Source organism: Alternaria arbusti (assembly GCF_024043155.1).
Source record: "Alternaria arbusti strain BMP 1465 chromosome Unknown scaffold_13, whole genome shotgun sequence".
NCBI lineage: Eukaryota > Fungi > Ascomycota > Dothideomycetes > Pleosporales > Pleosporaceae > Alternaria > Alternaria arbusti.
In genome coordinates, this window is record NW_026249953.1 from 473,541 (window position 1) to 490,461 (window position 16,921).

The 16,921-nt window shown below is 52.3% G+C and overlaps 5 protein-coding genes across 5 annotated transcripts; all 5 read left to right on the forward strand.

Annotated features, from left to right (window-relative positions):
* Nucleotides 1-361: 361 nt before the first annotated feature.
* J4E86_008430 (uncharacterized protein) lies at nucleotides 362-1,321 on the forward strand (the record flags this gene model as incomplete). The annotated part of the gene is made up of 1 exon (XM_051448942.1): nucleotides 362-1,321. The coding sequence occupies one exon, from the start codon at nucleotides 362-364 to the stop codon at nucleotides 1,319-1,321; it is 960 nt and encodes a 319-aa protein (XP_051299939.1).
* Nucleotides 1,322-10,050: 8,729 nt separating this feature from the next.
* J4E86_008431 (uncharacterized protein) lies at nucleotides 10,051-11,282 on the forward strand (the record flags this gene model as incomplete). The annotated part of the gene is made up of 2 exons (XM_051448943.1): nucleotides 10,051-10,308; nucleotides 10,515-11,282. The coding sequence occupies 2 exons, from the start codon at nucleotides 10,051-10,053 to the stop codon at nucleotides 11,280-11,282; spliced, it is 1,026 nt and encodes a 341-aa protein (XP_051299940.1).
* Nucleotides 11,283-11,915: 633 nt separating this feature from the next.
* On the forward strand, nucleotides 11,916-13,629 carry J4E86_008432 (uncharacterized protein; the record flags this gene model as incomplete). The annotated part of the gene is made up of 3 exons (XM_051448944.1): nucleotides 11,916-12,777; nucleotides 13,105-13,328; nucleotides 13,600-13,629. The coding sequence occupies 3 exons, from the start codon at nucleotides 11,916-11,918 to the stop codon at nucleotides 13,627-13,629; spliced, it is 1,116 nt and encodes a 371-aa protein (XP_051299941.1).
* A 1,325-nt stretch (nucleotides 13,630-14,954) lies between these two features.
* Nucleotides 14,955-15,622, forward strand: J4E86_008433 (uncharacterized protein; the record flags this gene model as incomplete). The annotated part of the gene is made up of 2 exons (XM_051448945.1): nucleotides 14,955-15,078; nucleotides 15,156-15,622. 2 exons carry the CDS (start codon nucleotides 14,955-14,957, stop codon nucleotides 15,620-15,622), a joined length of 591 nt encoding a protein of 196 aa, XP_051299942.1.
* A 223-nt stretch (nucleotides 15,623-15,845) lies between these two features.
* J4E86_008434 (uncharacterized protein) lies at nucleotides 15,846-16,635 on the forward strand (the record flags this gene model as incomplete). Its single annotated transcript, XM_051448946.1, is given in 2 exon segments — nucleotides 15,846-16,482; nucleotides 16,502-16,635. The coding sequence occupies 2 exon segments, from the start codon at nucleotides 15,846-15,848 to the stop codon at nucleotides 16,633-16,635; spliced, it is 771 nt and encodes a 256-aa protein (XP_051299943.1).
* Between the last annotated feature and the right edge of the window lie 286 nt (nucleotides 16,636-16,921).

Genomic DNA, 16,921 nt, shown 5'->3' on the forward strand with positions numbered 1-16,921 from the left:
TTGGCGATATGTCTTTGTGCTCTTGTCCGCCTTGAGCGCAATAAGCATCATCACTATTGCGTTCCTGCGACCTGATCTGAAGAAGGGGAGGTACTCAGTGGCTCATCCACAGTCGGGTCAGACTTCTCTTAGGTCTTTCCTTGATGGATGCGCATGCATCGACCTGATCGGCGTGGGAACGTTCGTCGTTGGAGTGGCACTGATTATCCTGGCGACCAGTTGGGGTGGCTCGGCTTATGCCTGGACATCACCAGCCGTCCTAACACCGCTTATCACCGGCCCGTTCTTGCTGGTAGTGTTCGTGGTGTACCAACGATACATGGCGCCGGGCCGACATCTCGCGCAACGGCTTCCACGGATCATGCCCGTGGTGCCATACCAACTCTTTCACGAGAAGGATGTGACCCTAGTCTGTATCATCTCCGCAGCAACAGGTGCAGCGCTCTACGCCTGCTTCTACTTCGCCGGCATCTACTTCACGCTCGTTGAAGGTTTCGACGCTGGAAAAGCTGGGCTTCAGCTCCTGTTCTACGTTCCCGGGATCGGTATCGGCGTATACACTGCCATCATCATGTGCAACGTATATCCTAGGCAGACCCTCTGGCCCCTACTGATCGGCACAATCGTAGAAACAGGTAGCATTGGAGCACTCTCTTGGGCTATACGCGCTCGCCAGAGGACCGCTGTCAACGTGCTCATGGGTGTCGCCGGGTTCGGTACTGGGATCCGCTTTATGCCAGAGAACCTGCACCTGACAGGAATGTACCGAGACAAGATCGCCGTCATTCTTGGCCTTTTGAGCTTCGCTGGTCCTTTCGGTGGAACCATAACTTTGACGGTGATGGGCTCGGTCTTCCAGAACAAGATGTCGGCCTACTTCATCGGTAGCGAAGAAGGATCATCTAGATTCGACGTCAACTCGCCTACCGCATTGAATGCTATTAGCGACGTTTCGTTGGAAGATCTGGAGCGCTTCCGATCTGCTGCTGCCAATGCTATCAGCTGGTCGTTCATCTCCATTTTACCATTTTTAGCCCTCAGCATCCTCGCTGCGTCAATGCTCGGCAACGTCTGGATATGCAAGGACAAGAAAGCGATGAAGGCGACATCTCCCAGCGACCCGACAGTGAATACGGACGTAGCGCTGCAAGATCAGACGCAGAGTGTGCAGCGGGATGGAAGGCCGGAGGTGCTGACCGGAATCTACCTTTACGCTGTATTGAGAGGAACAGTAGCTTCAGAGCGGCACTTGGGCCCGCTGGAGGTGCGGTTAGATCGTCACAAGGAGAAGAAAGACAGCAGGGAGAGTGCTTCGCTATGATGTCATGATAACATTCCGTTTATGGTTAGACCGAACCCACGGGCCAAATGCCCCTATCGTAACGAAGTGGCTGGAGTCCCAGCCATCCGCGTTCCCACTGCAGCGATCCATCAAGCAACATGAAAATTGTCTATCGCATCATGCATCTGCCTCAAGACTGGCCACAGTTTTCTTCGTCCGCTTGAGTTGACTCATCCTCGTGATCAGCTCCCCGATTGCGGCCACGGTCCTACCGCGCATGATATCGAAAACCGCAATGTCCGCAGCAAACTCCTTGCCAATCCAGTTGCGCAGCTCGACTGCGACAAGTGAATCCACCCCGAAAGCGTGAAGGGGTTTATTGACGTCAATCTCCTCTGGAGGGATGGACAGTGCGCGGGCGAGCTTGCGCGCCAGCGCCTCGAGGACTACCGCTACTCGCTGCTCATCGTCCTCCGCAAGATTGAACAGCGTAGCAGCACTGACGCTACTCTGTGTGTTGGACTGGTTTGTGCCACGGGCTTGCGAGAAGGATGCGAAGAGTGGGCGCTGCAACACCTCAGCTGGTTCCAAATTGCGTTCGATCAGATCAACGGGAGTTACTAGACCCATGGCGATCTGACTCTTGTCTATTGTCATCGGCATCTTCGTATGTTCTGGGTCACAGTATATGGTCAACACCGCTAGGAACTCATCTTCTTCAATCTGACCGAGACTGCCGGACTTTTTGAAGTTCTCGTGTAAGCGTTCAGTCTCCGCGACGATGCCGATGGTGCGCATGACACCCAGGTCAATGGACGTTGCGCGCTGCTGGTGCTGGACTCGATGACGTGCAAGTGCGTCTTGGAAGGTGCAGCCTGCTGCATAGTTGGACTGACCAATGTTGCCTGCGACGCCTGCCACCGACGATAACATGATGAAGAAATCCAGATCTCGAGGAAGCACGGTGTGGAGATTCCATGAAGTGTGGGCTTTGGAACGGATAGTCTGAACCCACTGAGTGTGACTCATGTTGTCGAATGTCGCGTCCTACGAGACTTGGTAAGCGATTTCTCGAGCGTGAGCATTGAGAGACTTACATTCAGCATCATGGTGGCATTGATGCAACCTCGAATTGGCGGCATAGACTTTGCGCATGCAGCGAGAAGATCAGAGAGCGACTCTGCATTGGATGCATCACACTTCGGGGTGCACACGTTGATGCCCAGCTCCGCTAGTTCGCTCACCAGTTCAACAGCAGCTCCCGAAGCAGTACCAGACCTCGATGGTACGATCAGATGTCGCGCGCCCCTAGAGGCCATCCATCTGAGTATGGATCTCCCGATGCCACCCAGTCCTCCGGCAACGACATAGCTGGCGTTCTGGTCAAATTGCCACGATCGACGGCGGAGAACGCGTTTCTAAACTAGTCAGTCTTGATCGATACTTAAGACCTGACAAACGTACCTGCACTTTTGCAGAAGGATCGATTTGGATAATGATGCGCCCGGTATTCTTCCCGCTCTGGAGATACCTGAACGCGCCCTCAACGTCTGACACCGGGAAAAGGTTCAATGGCCTCGGAGAGTGTATGTTTCCTTCTCCGACAAGGACCATCGTCTTGTGGAGCAAGTCCCGTCCCATCTGCTTGCGATTCAAAGCAATATGGCGCAAATCAACCGCGAAGAATGAGACATTGTTTGCAAAAGCCGCCATGGGGAGTGAGGAATTGGCGTTGATGTCAGCTTTGCCAATCTCAACAAACCTGCCATATGGTGCGACGCATTCCCACGAGGCACGCAGTCCCTCTCCCACAAGAGAATTCAGCACGACGTCAACGCCGTACCCGTTTGTGAGTCGCATGATGCCTTTAGCGAAAGTCGTGTTTCGACTGTAAAAGATGTGGTCGGAAGGAATCCCATACAGGTCGATGAGATGCTGCTTCTTGAAGTCGAAGCCTACGGTCACGAATATTTCAGCGCCTATCAATTTGGCGATTTGGATGGCAAGCTGACCAGTCGCACCAGATGCAGCATGTATGAGAATCTTTTCTCCCTTTTGCAATCTCGCAACTTCGGCCAGGGAGTAATAGGCTGTTATGCCACAGTTCAGTACTGCGCACGCTTCTTCGAACGAGACGGCCTCTGGAATCTCAATGGTAGCCCATTCGTCAGCGCGAGGGAACATTCGCATGCATCCGACCCCGCAAATGCAAACTCGGTCTCCTGGTTGAAACCGTGTACAGGCGGAGCCTACGCGCGTGACTACACCAGCACAGTCAGAGCCGAAGGTATCTTCTTCCAGTCGACCGAGCGCCTGGAACATATCGCGGAAATTCAGGCCCCACGCTTTGGCTTCAATTTCGACCTCTCGGTCTCCGAGGGGAGCATGATGTTCAGTGTCTTCTGCGAAATGCAATGTTTCAAGAGAGCCTCTGCTTCCAATCTCGATCTTGAGTGGTGGACCGGGAAGCCAGGGCTCTGTCCGCATCTGTGGCTTGACCATTGAGTTCAAGTCCATGTTCAGATCCCTCTCTTCTACGAGCCGTCCGGTCATCATGTGGCCGTCGCGTAGCACGTACTCGAGTTCCAGCGACTGCGCTGAGGACATTACGTCAAGTACATCCCAGATGGCGTTGCATCCGCTGATCCAATCGCGGACCGTATCCTCAATCGAGAGCGTTACGATACGCTTGTTAGCGAACTCTAGCCGCATGGCCCGAAGAAAGCCATCCTTGAGACTAGCACAAGGATAAGGAGAGCAGTCGGTGTTGTTGGGGAGCATAGCAGAAGAGACCCACAAGAGATTCTCGGATACATGCACCCATTCCCGAATGAGCTGAAATGCTTCAGTCGATGTGGACATCAGGATATCCCCACTTATATCAGCGAGAAAGACGACGATATCTTCTTTCGACACTTCGGCAACGCCAACCTGTGTGAATAGGCATATTCTTGTCGTCGTACGGGATGTTCCGGGCTTTTGCTGCAAGAGTTGGGTGCCCAAACCATAGTGAGACTGGTTGGCATCGTTGACAACGAACAGTATTCTGCCACCTTTATGTGAGGGCTGAAGGTCTTCGACGGCTGTGGAGAATATCACACTGCATTGATGCGCAGCAGGCTCCTCATAATCGCGAATAACGAAGTCGTTGCCCGAGAACCCGTTTTCCCGTAGCAAGCGATCCCACTCCGGTTCTGTAATGGTTGGTCCGGAAGTACGGAACTTCTCTTCGCTGAGCCACCAGCCAGGCAGTATGCCAAAGCCAAAGTTCATGAGGAAGCAGTCTGGCGCCGTAGTCTCATGGAAAATGAGTTTGCCTCCGGGCTTCAACGCACGTCTCAAATTCTGGAGTGTGAGGGCGAGGTTTTTCGTGGCATGAATGACACTACCGGCGAGGATTACGTCGTAGGTACCAGATTGGAAGCCTTGCTTTGTTACGTCGCTTTCGATATCAAAAATCTTGAAGACCATGCGATCTTGGCTGTGAGAGAATTTCTCGCGTGCCTTCTCGAAGAAGCCGGGAGAAACGTCTGTGTAGGTATAGCTAGAAAATGCTGTACCGCCCGTGCGGGCCTCAACATCGCGAAGCGTGGAGATTATGTGTTCCGTCATAGCGCCTGTCCCAGAACCAACCTCAAGGATCTTCTGTGTTGGGTTCTCGTGCGCTAATAGCCTGAGGTACGAGATGAACTTATCATTGTACACCGGCGCGAACATGGCCTTGTATATGTCTTGGGCGAGGGTCGTAGAGAAAAGCAGTTCGAGCGCATTGATGTCACCGCATACGATGGGGACAATATGCTCTGCTATCTCGATGAACATTCTCCAGTCCGGGAATTGCGTACTTAGATCATTGAGCTTCTCATTCAGCTCTTCATCCGCGAGCTCTTCTTGCGAAAGTATCGGTACGTGCTCAAGGTGTAGCTTGAGCCACGACAGGTATTTCTTCATATGTGTTGGTGCTGTAGACCAGTCCGTGTCTTCCAGCCGGCCGAGGTTGCGGTGAACAACAGCGCGAATCGTCTGCTCAAGTTCGAGGATGAAGTCAACGTGCATTGATTCATCATCTGCGAAGTAATCAGCTTCGCAATACGCCTGGAGCTGGCTTGGCTTCATGAGCGATAGCTGCGGCTTCCAATCAAAGTCATGTAGCAGCTTCCTTTCCACTTCGTTCTTCGTTTCCGCACCAAGCACTGGCGACATCTCCAGACGCGATACATGACAAAGCGGTGATCCGTCATCTGCGAGAGCCGTAAAGGAGCTCTCGATGCCTTTGATTGTCTTCTTGAATCTTGATGTCGTGAGCATCCTGATGCGGCGGGTTTGAGGGTATTGCCATCCAGATGCTGATATCCAGGTATCATAGACTTTGTGAGGAATAATTGTCGGTATTTTGTCTGACATGCCAGTTGACGGCGCAGTAAAGCAGACTTGGCAAGCTGCATCAAGTACTGCTGGGTGCACCACCCCTTCGTAAGAATGTATGGGCGCACTGACGTCGACGCTGGCTATACCGAGCTCGTCACCGTCCCAGAGGATGTTGTCTGCCAACGCGAACGCTTCGCCGTATTTGAGGCCCTGGTTCTTGTGCCAGTCATAGAAGTCCGTCTTGCTTATAGGAAGCTTGCATTGTTCTTCCGCGGCAATGTAGCTATCGAGCAATGCCTTAGCGTGAGCTCTCGCTTCAAGACCACAATCTACTTCCGTGGCAGTCTCTTCGTAGTCCACATGCACTTCAGCTCGGACACACTCGATCCACTCGCTATCTGATCGAGCAAAAATACGAATTTCTGAACGTGTCGATGTCTTCTCGTAGTCCTGACGAAGCGGGCGTAGCTGAGTGACCACTTCTGTCTTGCTATTAGGCTCAGAGCTAATGACAATGGGATTCATGAATGTTGCTTCCTTGATATTGTAGCCCAAGATGACTTGGTCGGTCTGAAAGTGCTGTTTTACGGCTTCTAAAGCCATCATGATCATCCCGGTGGCTGGGAAAAGCGCCTGGTCACCTACGACGTGGTCTGCAAGCCAAGGAGTCTCTTCTAGACTAAGCATCTTTCGCCATCGCGGCTCGGAAGGATTCCAGTCCGTAGCACATATGCCGAGAACGCTTCTTGGTGCGTTGTTGCGCATCCGCCAGTCTCGGCTAAGTCGAGTCTCGTGCCAGTATGTCTGCGAACGATCGAAAGGATACTCAGGCAAGTCAACCAGGATCTGCAGGCGTTCCTTTCGAGCATCTTGTAGGTTCGCCGCCTCGATCGACGGAGTATATCCATACGTAAACAAGCACCCGATTGTCCTCAGGGTCGATCTGAGAGAAGAATCGAATTTCGACAACAAAGACATGTACCTAGCTTGCTTCTTCGTCGTATATTGGCCCAGTGTTTCGGTGGTAGGTCTCTTCAGTGCTGCGTGAGGTCCGATTTCGACATAGTCATGTATAGTGTGATTGCGATCGAGCTTCGGTGCTGTCACGGCAAGGTATCGCAGGGCGTCCGCAAATCTGACGGGGGATACAAGATTATCGACCCAGTAACTACCTGTGACCAAGGAATCGGCATCAACTACTGTGCCAGTCACAGAGGAAACCATAAAGATCGAGCTTTGTTGCTCGCCTCGTTCGAGTGGACCCATCGACGAGTAATACTCCGCGGAAATGGCATGCATAGCGGGAGAATGATAAGCTACGCCAGTTCTCAGTTTCTGAGCGAATATGCCGTCTTCATCCAGCCGATCTTTCAGCGTGTCGATGTCGGTCTCATCGCCAGAAAGTGTTACGTTGAAAGGGCTGTTGACGCAAGCAATGTGGACATTTCTAGAAAGAGAAGCCTTGGCCAGGTATTTTGAAACGCCACTTTCGGGGAGATTCACTGATATCATGGCTCCGGGATGAGGTAAAGATTCCATAAGCTGGTTGGCCAGTCTTCCTCTGTGGTAAGCGACTTTGCATGCAGACTCAAGTGACAGAGCACCTATACAGTACGCCGCAGCAATCTCGCCAGAGGAGTGGCCGACCACTGCAAGTGGCGCAATACGGAAGCTTCTTAGTAGTTCCACAAGCGCTATCTGGAGAGCAGTGCAGAGGGGCTGGCTGAAACGGGGCTGATTGATGTTGTTCCCGTGCTCCATCTCGTCTAGTCAAAAGTTAGCGTGAACGTTGAGGTAGAGGCAGTCGGCTGTTTTACCAAGTAATGACCAAGTTGCGCCTAATGCGCGAAAGACATCCTCGATCCTGACCAAAGTTGACTTGAAGATAGGAAATTTGAGCAGTTCCCAGCCCATTTGAGCGTACTGTGCACCTTGGCCAGTGAATATCCACGCCATGCCGGCCTCTCGAGCTGAACGTATCAGGGTGGAAGTAGCAGCGCTGATGGCCGTGGATTTCTCGCTGGAATCAACGACTGCGAACGCCCTCCAAGCCATGACACTCCTGCGAGAGGACAGAGTATACGCGAGGCGACGTAGTTTCTCTTCGTGCCCTGATACGCGCTTGTCGAAGTAGTCTGTATACTGCTGCATTACGAGTCGTAACGCAGCTTCGTCCCTTGCAGACCAGACAAGTAGCTGGACGCCTCCTCCCGATGCCTTGACACTCTGAGTACTACCCCCGGTTGTCGAGCCATTAACATGAGCAGGATCAGCGATCACCCCACAGTCGCTGGCATGGTCGTTACCGTTTGTGCCATTCAGTTTCCCATTCGGAATGCTGCCATTCGTTTGTGACTTCTGCAGAGTTGAATCAACCAATGTATTGTGAAAGCTTTGTAGGTTCATGGACTCGAGAGTGTGATATGCATCGTCTAGTATGACATGTCCATTGGAACCGCCGAATCCGAATGAGTTGACTGAGATGCGACGCAGCCCATTGGTCGGCCATGGGATGCATTTTGTGGGTACCTCAACATTGTAGATCTTGGCGTTGATCTTTGGACTAATCTTCTCGAAAAGTGCGCTTGGTGGTATGACGCCCATTTCCAGTATCATGATAGACTTGAGAATTCCAGCTAGTCCGCTACAGCCTTCGAGATGGCCTATGTTGGATTTGACGGATCCAACATATAGCGGGTGTTTTTGTGATCGGCTAGCCCGGAAGGCCCTGCCTATCGCCTTCATCTCCGTGGCATCTCCGAGCTGAGTACCAGTTCCATGAGCTTCGACGTATCGCGTAGACTCAAATCCCAAGTTGCAGCTCTTATAAACGTGTCTTATCAACTGCTCTTGCGATTCCGCGCTGGGCTGCGTGATGCCTGGTGTGCGTCCATCCTGGTTTGAGCCAGTCGCTCGAACTACGGCACGTATGACATCTGAATCTCGAATCGCGTCCGAAAGCCTCTTGAGTACCAGCACTACCGCACCTTCTCCACGGGCGTAGCCATTAGCACGGTGATCGAAGCTATAGGAGACGCCGTCTGGTGAGAGCATCTGCATGTTCGATAGGTAAAGCGAGATTTCGACGCTGAGGAGGACGTTCGCTCCAGCAAGAAGAGCCTAGCGCGTGTCAGTACTCTTGTAGTGGCACGATCTCGTAGGACAGCGTTACCATTGAGCTCTGGCCGCTACGAAGCGAATGACAAGCCAAATCCATCGCAATCATGCTTGTCGAGCATGCCGTGTTCAGTTGGATGCTAGGCCCTTTGAAGTCGAAGTACCAGCTAAGCCTATTGGCTAGGATAGAAGGCGAAGTACCCGTCGCGGTATTGGTCGGTGCTTCGTCGGGGTCTCTAGCCAAGATTCTGCTGTAGTCATCGGACATGGAAGCAGCGAACACTGCCGTCTGTGATCCAGCAAGGGTTTCTGGTGGAATTCCAGCTGCAACAAGTTAGACTTCGCCGACAATAATAGTGATGTAGAGGTTGGGTAGCACTCACCATTCTCCAATGCTTTGTATGAAGTTTCCAGTAGCCATCTCTGCTGAGGGTCCATTGATGCGGCCTCTTTCGAGGTTATAGAGAAGAAGGCTGCGTCAAAGGCGGCAGGATCTTCTTTGACAAAGTGAGCATTCGTGGAGTATACCTGTCAACCTCTGTTAGCATTGGCTGCTCTCTTGACGTTTCGTAAATGTAGCTTACCGTATTATCCATCGCTACGTTGGAGTTGTAGAATGCATCGATGTTGCCTCGGGACTTAGGCCACGGACGACTGAGGCTTCTGCCTCTTTGTAGATTGTCCCAGAAGCTGTGGTCCTCATTGTGACCTTCCGGTAGCTTGTAGGACAGCCCGACGATGGCGATGGGTTCCATGGCTGTGAGGCTTCGGCGTAAGTTCACGGTGTTCAGTCACTGTTCAAGTGCGGTGCTCATTCAGTTACACCAAAACATATCGGAAGAGAAAGCGCATAGAGATGGTCATGCTATTTCGAGCTTTCCGAGGTATGATGATCTTGACGCATATGCTGGGGTGCGAGGTGATTGGCCGTTGCTACCGATGGTATGGCTATTGGTGGTAAGCCATTACAGCCTGTGGCCCCCAAGGCAGACCTACAGGAAGCGTCAAAATCCTTGGAGGTTATTTCCTTGAAAGAGTCGATGCGCGTGCAGGGGTGGCTGCATGCGAGTTGGTTTCCCAAAGCGACCAAATGTCAGCCGTTAATATCGCCTACTGCCACCCACGTACGTTCAATCTGCCGTAGCCAGTCAGCTTGATAAAGCGCCGGCAAGGCAGTCATCCACTGCGCTGGAATCATTTTTCCTTTACTCTACCGCCTTTCCCGTGAACCCAATCTGCTTACAAAGGCAAACCGCACTCGTATACCATAATCGCTTCACATCATGGACCCAGCTGCACTCGCACAATCTTCGCCAGAAGAGCAGGCTATATTCCTAGCCGCGCTTTTGGAGGGTCCAGCTCTAGAGCCACCCCTGGGTGCGAGTTCAAACTTCGACCACCCAGGCGGAAGCCATGCTATTGGCTATGGTGTTGTCTTGCTCGGAAGCATTGTCGCTGCACTTGCGGTTCTGCTTCGTTTGTGGTCGAGAGCGCTGTTGAAGACATTTCGCATCGAAGATGCGCTCCTGATATCGGCTCTGGTAAGCATCTCAGTATCCAGAAGACGAACCAAACTAAACAGGCTGCAAAGGGTCTATTTGCTGGACACTCGTATGTCTTATACGAACTCGCGATATTCCCAGGCTTTGAAGTTCATCAGTGGAACATCCAGCTCCAAAATCTGTTTCCAATCCTTTACGTGAGTGCGACAGCGATCGAGATATGAACCTTAACTGAACCTTAACAGCATGTTCATCTGGGCTCAATCTTTTACGGCTTGGTCATCATGCTCCTGAAGGTAGCCATCTTGCTCGACTGGCTCAAGATCTTCGTGCCTCGTGGGCAGCGCAACGCCGTGTTCTGGATTTCCCATGTCATGATCTGGGCGAACATCCTCTTCTATGGCGTCGGCACCTTGGTCGAGATCTTCCAGTGCAGTCCACGGACCAAGATATGGAATCCTTTGGTAGAAGGCAAGTGCCCTATCGACATGAGAAGCCACAACATGGCTGCGGGTATCGTCAACCTCATCTCCGATCTGGTCATCCTTGGGCTGCCACAGAGGGTGATCTGGCAGCTACACATGTCGCGCGCCAGCAAGATCGGTATCTCGCTCCTCTTCGGTATCGGAATATTCGCTTGTGCGAGCGCAGCGGTGCGTCTATATTACATTTACAGGCTGTTGCACACATCCGATCAGCTGTATATTGTCTCCATCGCGGGTCTTTGGGGTGTAGGCGAGATGACGGCTGGTTTCCTCATCATAGGCTTCCCATCGCTTCCCAAAGTCGTCAAGGCCCTGCCATTCTCGGATTCTGTTGTCTCGCTCTTGCGACAGATAACGCGGCCGGGCTCAAGCGGTCATGCTGAAGGTCAGTCCGAGACGCGTCGCGGGCTGCCGTCGTGGCACAAAGCCGCACCACTAAAGAAGCGTCGCGACCAGTTCGAGATCAGCGAATTGAGCGAGTATGATCTTCCAGATCGTGATAGGGTTCACATGGGTGATAGGCGCTAGGTAGAGGGTGCATGGCTGGCATCTCGGGTTGGTGGGAACGCATTCTTCGTAGTTCATCACAGTCCTAGAATGGAAAGATGCAGGTGCCCTGCTATCCCCGGCACGACTTCGGTAAACGCGTCCCAGCCACACGCGATCCGCTGACGTGAGCCCTCTCATCACGTGACGAACATGAAGTGTGCGCGTAATGACGATCCTCCCCTATTGCTCTCCTCACTGCTTGATACCTTGCCGACTCCTGTGCAATTCGCCTGCATGCAGGTAATAGCTCACCGATATGATGTTGCATGCCGAGTCTAGGCACCCTTTTGACCGGCCACTCCAGGGCTGCCTGTAATCGCTACAGCCGCGTAGAGAGGTCGGTTGCTGCAAGCTGCAAGGGTAGTTATGGCCCACGGATAGTGCCACCAGATCCAGCATCTCATTCGCCTATACTCAGCCTCCCTGGAGCGTCCTCCTCTTCTTGCCCGTCTCAATGCTATAGTCAGATCGATCTGATGGCTGTGTCGCACGGGCTATGCACCCATCTGGGGGCAGGCCGTACATATAACGAATATCTTGACTGTGCAGTGCATCACTCTCGGTTATTCCTGTTACACACCTGGGCGTCTACTTTACGAAGGTTTCCACAGAATGGGTGAGGCATACGACCCAACGACCATCTTCAGCCCCAGCCGAGAGTTGGCAGCCCGTATCGGGAACCAGAAGCCCCGACAAAAAACAATCCCATCGTCCTCATTCTATCGCAACCTGGAAGACGCACTAGAAGTTAAGAAGAAGTCACACACATTCTATTCGATCCAACAGAACCTATGGCAAGCAGCTGAGTCAATAGTCGACTTCATCTCCAACGACATTCTCTCTTTTGGCACCAGCGGCATCTTGAAGACAGAATACCTGAAAGAGCTTTCCCGATATGATCAACACAACCCCGGGGCGCCGGGATCGCGACTCGCCGAAGGAAACTACGCCTATATAGAAGAAACTGAGCAGCACATCGCTAAATTCCATGGCGCAGAAACGGCATTATTGTTGGCCTCTGGGTTCGAAGCAAACGTGGCCATATGGACGTCAATACCACGACCGGGCGACGTAATTCTATACGATACCTTGGTGCATGCCAGCACTCATGAAGGAATTGACCAGAGTCTGGCAGGAGAACGAGAGAGTTTTGCGCACAATGACATCGAGGACTTTCGCCGCATCCTAACATGGATCATAGAGTCCAATCCGTTGATCCAAAGGGGCGCAAGATCAGTCTTGGTAGCTGTCGAGTCTGTCTATAGTATGGACGGTGATGTCTGCCCATTGCAAGAACTTGTCGATGCCGCGAAAGAACTGGCTCCTTCCGGATGTGTCCAGTTCGTGGTGGACGAAGCCCATAGCAATGGCATCTATGGGCCGCAAGGCAAGGGTCTTGTGTGCGCTCTTGGTCTGGAAAAAGAGGTGGCTATAGTGATGCATTCATACGGCAAGGCATTGTCGTCAAGAGGCGGTATGTATCTCACGGCCTACATTAGGGCCATGTATACTCACTCGCAAAACAGCTGCCATCCTTGGAAACGAGACAATCAAATCTACGCTCCTGAACTTCGCACGAACCATCATATTCACGACTGCACCTTCATTCGCATCGGTAGCACTTATCCGAACAGGATACAGGCTGTTAGAGTCGGAAGTTGGAAGACAGGTAATCATTCTCTTCATATCAATGTCCAGGGCGATCGTTCGCTGACCCTTTACAAGGCCCAAGCACAGGTTCACGATCTTGTGGATTTCTTTTTACAGTCAATCATATCGCACCCTCTCTGGGAATGTGCAGAACAAACTGGGCTGCTCGCCATCCCCCTACTAAAAGACTGGGAAGGATCACCAACGGCGACATCCCACATCATCACGATCCGCACCCGACAGCAATACACATACTGGCTGTACTTCCACCTCCTCCTAGACGGCTACTGCGTGTTCCCAGTCGAGCACCCTGTCGTCGCCAAGGGCGAAAGTCGCTTAAAGGTTACATTCCACGCCGGCAACACGGAAGAGCAAGTAAGCGGGATGGTAACATCAATTTTCGCGTGGATCCAGGAAATGATGGAAATCGAGGGAAGCCAGGATCATGCGCAGCGAATCAGCGTTTCGCAAGCTGCCCACAAGGTCTATACTTGGATGGCGCATGAAGGGCTGACTGGGTTTGGCATGCCTGCTTCGATGGTGAGATACTGAGGGTACCTTCTATTGGCCTCACGATCATTACCCGGATAATTCGTCTCGTCTCGAGTTCGCCTTGGTAGTTCAAGGATTATGCACAATGTGACAGGGATGGAGTAGCCTGGTCAACCGGGCGTAAAACGCATGCAACAAACGAAGCCAGCCGCGTTATCCCTCATATCAACTTCATAAAGTACCAAAATGGCGGTCCCCGAGCCGCGAAGATCATTCCTTCATGTACATGTTGTGGGTAACACGAAATATGCACGTAAGCCGTTGAGGCTTGGCGAGAAGGAATGGAATGGGGCGAAGTAAGATCATAGTTGCAGAAAGGTTGGCGGCAGTTCCTTCAGCCTTCACATGCTAGCGCTTCGGGCCGGTGGATCTTGGATGCTCATACGTGCATGTAGGATTCTTCCGTCGAGGCTTTTTTGGAGATTAGGATATGCCCAGGTTGTTTAGTCCAACCCACACCTAGAACTTTTGTATGCTTGTTGTTGTTCAAGTATTGGATATACGCAATGACCAAGTCTCACCGTGCTCGGATAGAGTGAGACAACCCAGGCTTTGTCTACACACTCCAAGCTGCCATATTTCTGACTTTGCACGCGATCGTGCAATAGAAACCAGGTAATCTTTCATAGCCTCATTATCCGTATGAGACAATTTCTGGAGTTTGACATAGCCTAATGTCCACGTGAAGTCCATAAATCACGCGGGCCGTGCACCACGATGCAGCGCCGCTGCCTAAACAATTACTGTGCCACAAACGCGCAGAACCCTTACACGGGCCACGGATGAGGTGGCGGCGTTGTGTCTGGCTCACCTTCGCTCCCATCAATTCTCCGGCAACCACCACTCTTTTGCATTGCCGTCCGTTTCACAGCACGCAAGCATGGCGCCTAAAGGTGATCTAAGTGGGAAGGTATGGTGCAACCTGGCTGATCCGCGTATGTACGCTGACATGTGAAGACGGTATTCGTGATTGGCGGGTCTAAAGGACTGGGGAAGGAGATGTCGAAGGTTATGGCTTCTCAAGGTACGAGCTTGGTATACCTAGAGTGTCGGTCGGCATTGTTGAACAGCAACGTATAGGTGCAAATGTGACCATCTTTGCGCGCGGGCAGACGTCGCTCGACGAAGCCAAAGATGAGATTCTTGCAAGCAGAAGAGAGGAAAGCCAGCAGGTTGCGGCAATCGCTGCAGACCTTGGCACGCCTTCAACAGTGAGTAGACGTCCGGCCCAACTACCAAGATGGGAAGGCAAGTCCAAACTAGCATTCTAACGATGACCACTAGGCGTATTCCCTTTTCGCGTCACAACCGATAATTCCGGATATCGTGTACTGTGTTGCTGGCGGTACACCGTCGGAGTGCGGGTACTTACTCGATCTGCAGCCTGAGGTATTCGAACGATGTATGAACAACAACTACTACTCAAGCCTGTATCCAGCGCAGGCGGCAATGAAGCTGTGGACTCAAGATGACGAAGACGCTGCGGTGCCATCAAGCCCAAAGTTGAGAAAGATTGTGTTCGTGAATAGTTCCGCATCGCTTGTCCCGGCACCTGGCTACCTAGCATACTCCGGTAAGTGGTTATGCATCGTCTAAAAATGGTACAAGTCTTGAAGCCAGTATACTAACTGATACTGTGTATTCGTCAAGCCGCCAAAGCTGCTCAACGCTCACTTGCCGACACCCTACGCATGGAAGTAATGAGGTACTCAGGCCCAAAGAGCACGTACGCCGTCCAATGTATCTTTGCGCACAACTTCATCACGCCAACCTTTCTACAAGAGCAAAAGACTAAACCCGAACTTACCAAGCGCATCGAAGGCACGTCGGGCGAGCTTCACGAGTTGGAGAAGCAATTCCCCTACGCTGCGAAGATTGCGCCCGAGATTGTGGCAAATGTAGCGAGCGGCGACTATGCTGTATGTGATGGGAGATTCGATCCTCAGCTATTGTGGGCGAATGCTATGGGTGCGAGTCCGCGGCGTGGATGGGGGATCGTGGATACGCTGATGGCCATGTTTATGCTTCTCGCGTGGCCATTCGTGAGGCGGGATATGGAGAAGAAGTGTTGGGGTGATGCGTTGGGTGCAAAACAGGATGAAGATACGAAATTATGATGGTCGTCCTACATCATCAATGGCCTATAAGGTTCTGTTTAGTGCGATTAATAATCGTACTCTCTAACATATGGGGTATGCCTCAGTCTTGATAAGGGCCGAAGCGATGACGTTCCCGCTATTTGGGGTTTGCACGTGACCGACAATGAGGCACAGTTGCTTTATCTTGATCTTCTGTTCCCTGCCTCCCCACATTGCACTCGACATACATCCCGGTCTCATCATGGGTAGCGTGCTCAGTTCAATCCGTCCCACGCCACCGCCCCCATCTGATAGCGCACGTTTCATAAGTCCGGTACAACGTCAAACGCACTTGTGCGGTCCGCGAACCATCTACAATAGCGTCAAAGATCTCAGTAAGCGTGTCGACTTCTACGAAGAAATCACTATCTTCGCTTGGCCGTCACGCGGAGGTGTGATCGTACTCGAGAGGCCCTGTCCTGCAGATTTCGACTTTCTCAGCCTCGATCGTCTCGATCCTCCGAAGAAGCGTCACGCCACTCGACAAGAGGAAGACGACTTTGCTCAGCGCTTACTATTGCTCGGTGGGAAGTGGTGGGATTCTCCCGCTAGACACTCCCTGTTCACTCAACCCGACCACTTGCAAGATGAGGACGAAATGGCTGCTCTCCCTGAGCCGACGGCAAGGGAAAACGTGTGGGTTGGTGTCGCATGGCCTAGTTCGGGTGGATTGGTCGTAGCTGAGTGGCCGACCATGATGTACCCTGGTGGACGCATGGACGACGTCGCTCCAGACGATGTGTCGAGATTGTTTTTGTCTATGACGATGGACGAGAAGGCGGTAGTGCTGATGGACAGACTCGAAGGGAAGTGGTGGAAGGGAGTCGAGAATTACGAGGGTAAAGCTTTCATTGGCAGCTGGGGAAACCATCGAGGCGAAGTTGGCGGACTTCAACAAACGTGGCCAAACGAAGGAGAGAGCCAGAATCCTGGTAGTAAAGCTCTGCCTGGTCAACGAGTTCTCTCATCCAGAGAATCAAACTTCGATGTAGGAAAATATTGCTGACGTGTCGAGTATACCTTGCCCTTTGACTTTCGAACCGGACGTCAGGCCGCAAGGCGTGAAGAGTCACACCCTGCCACGCTGATCGCGGATCCGCCTGAGTCGCATTGAACCATGGTCATTGCAGGCGGTACGTTGGGTCGGCGTGGAGTGATGATCTGATGTGGCACCAGTTGGGCAGACGCGACTGGTCTAGTCCATATCAGGTATAGTGCAGCAGGAGTGACGTAGCTGCGATTGGCGGGGAGCTCTTTGCCTGACCGGAAACCTGTACG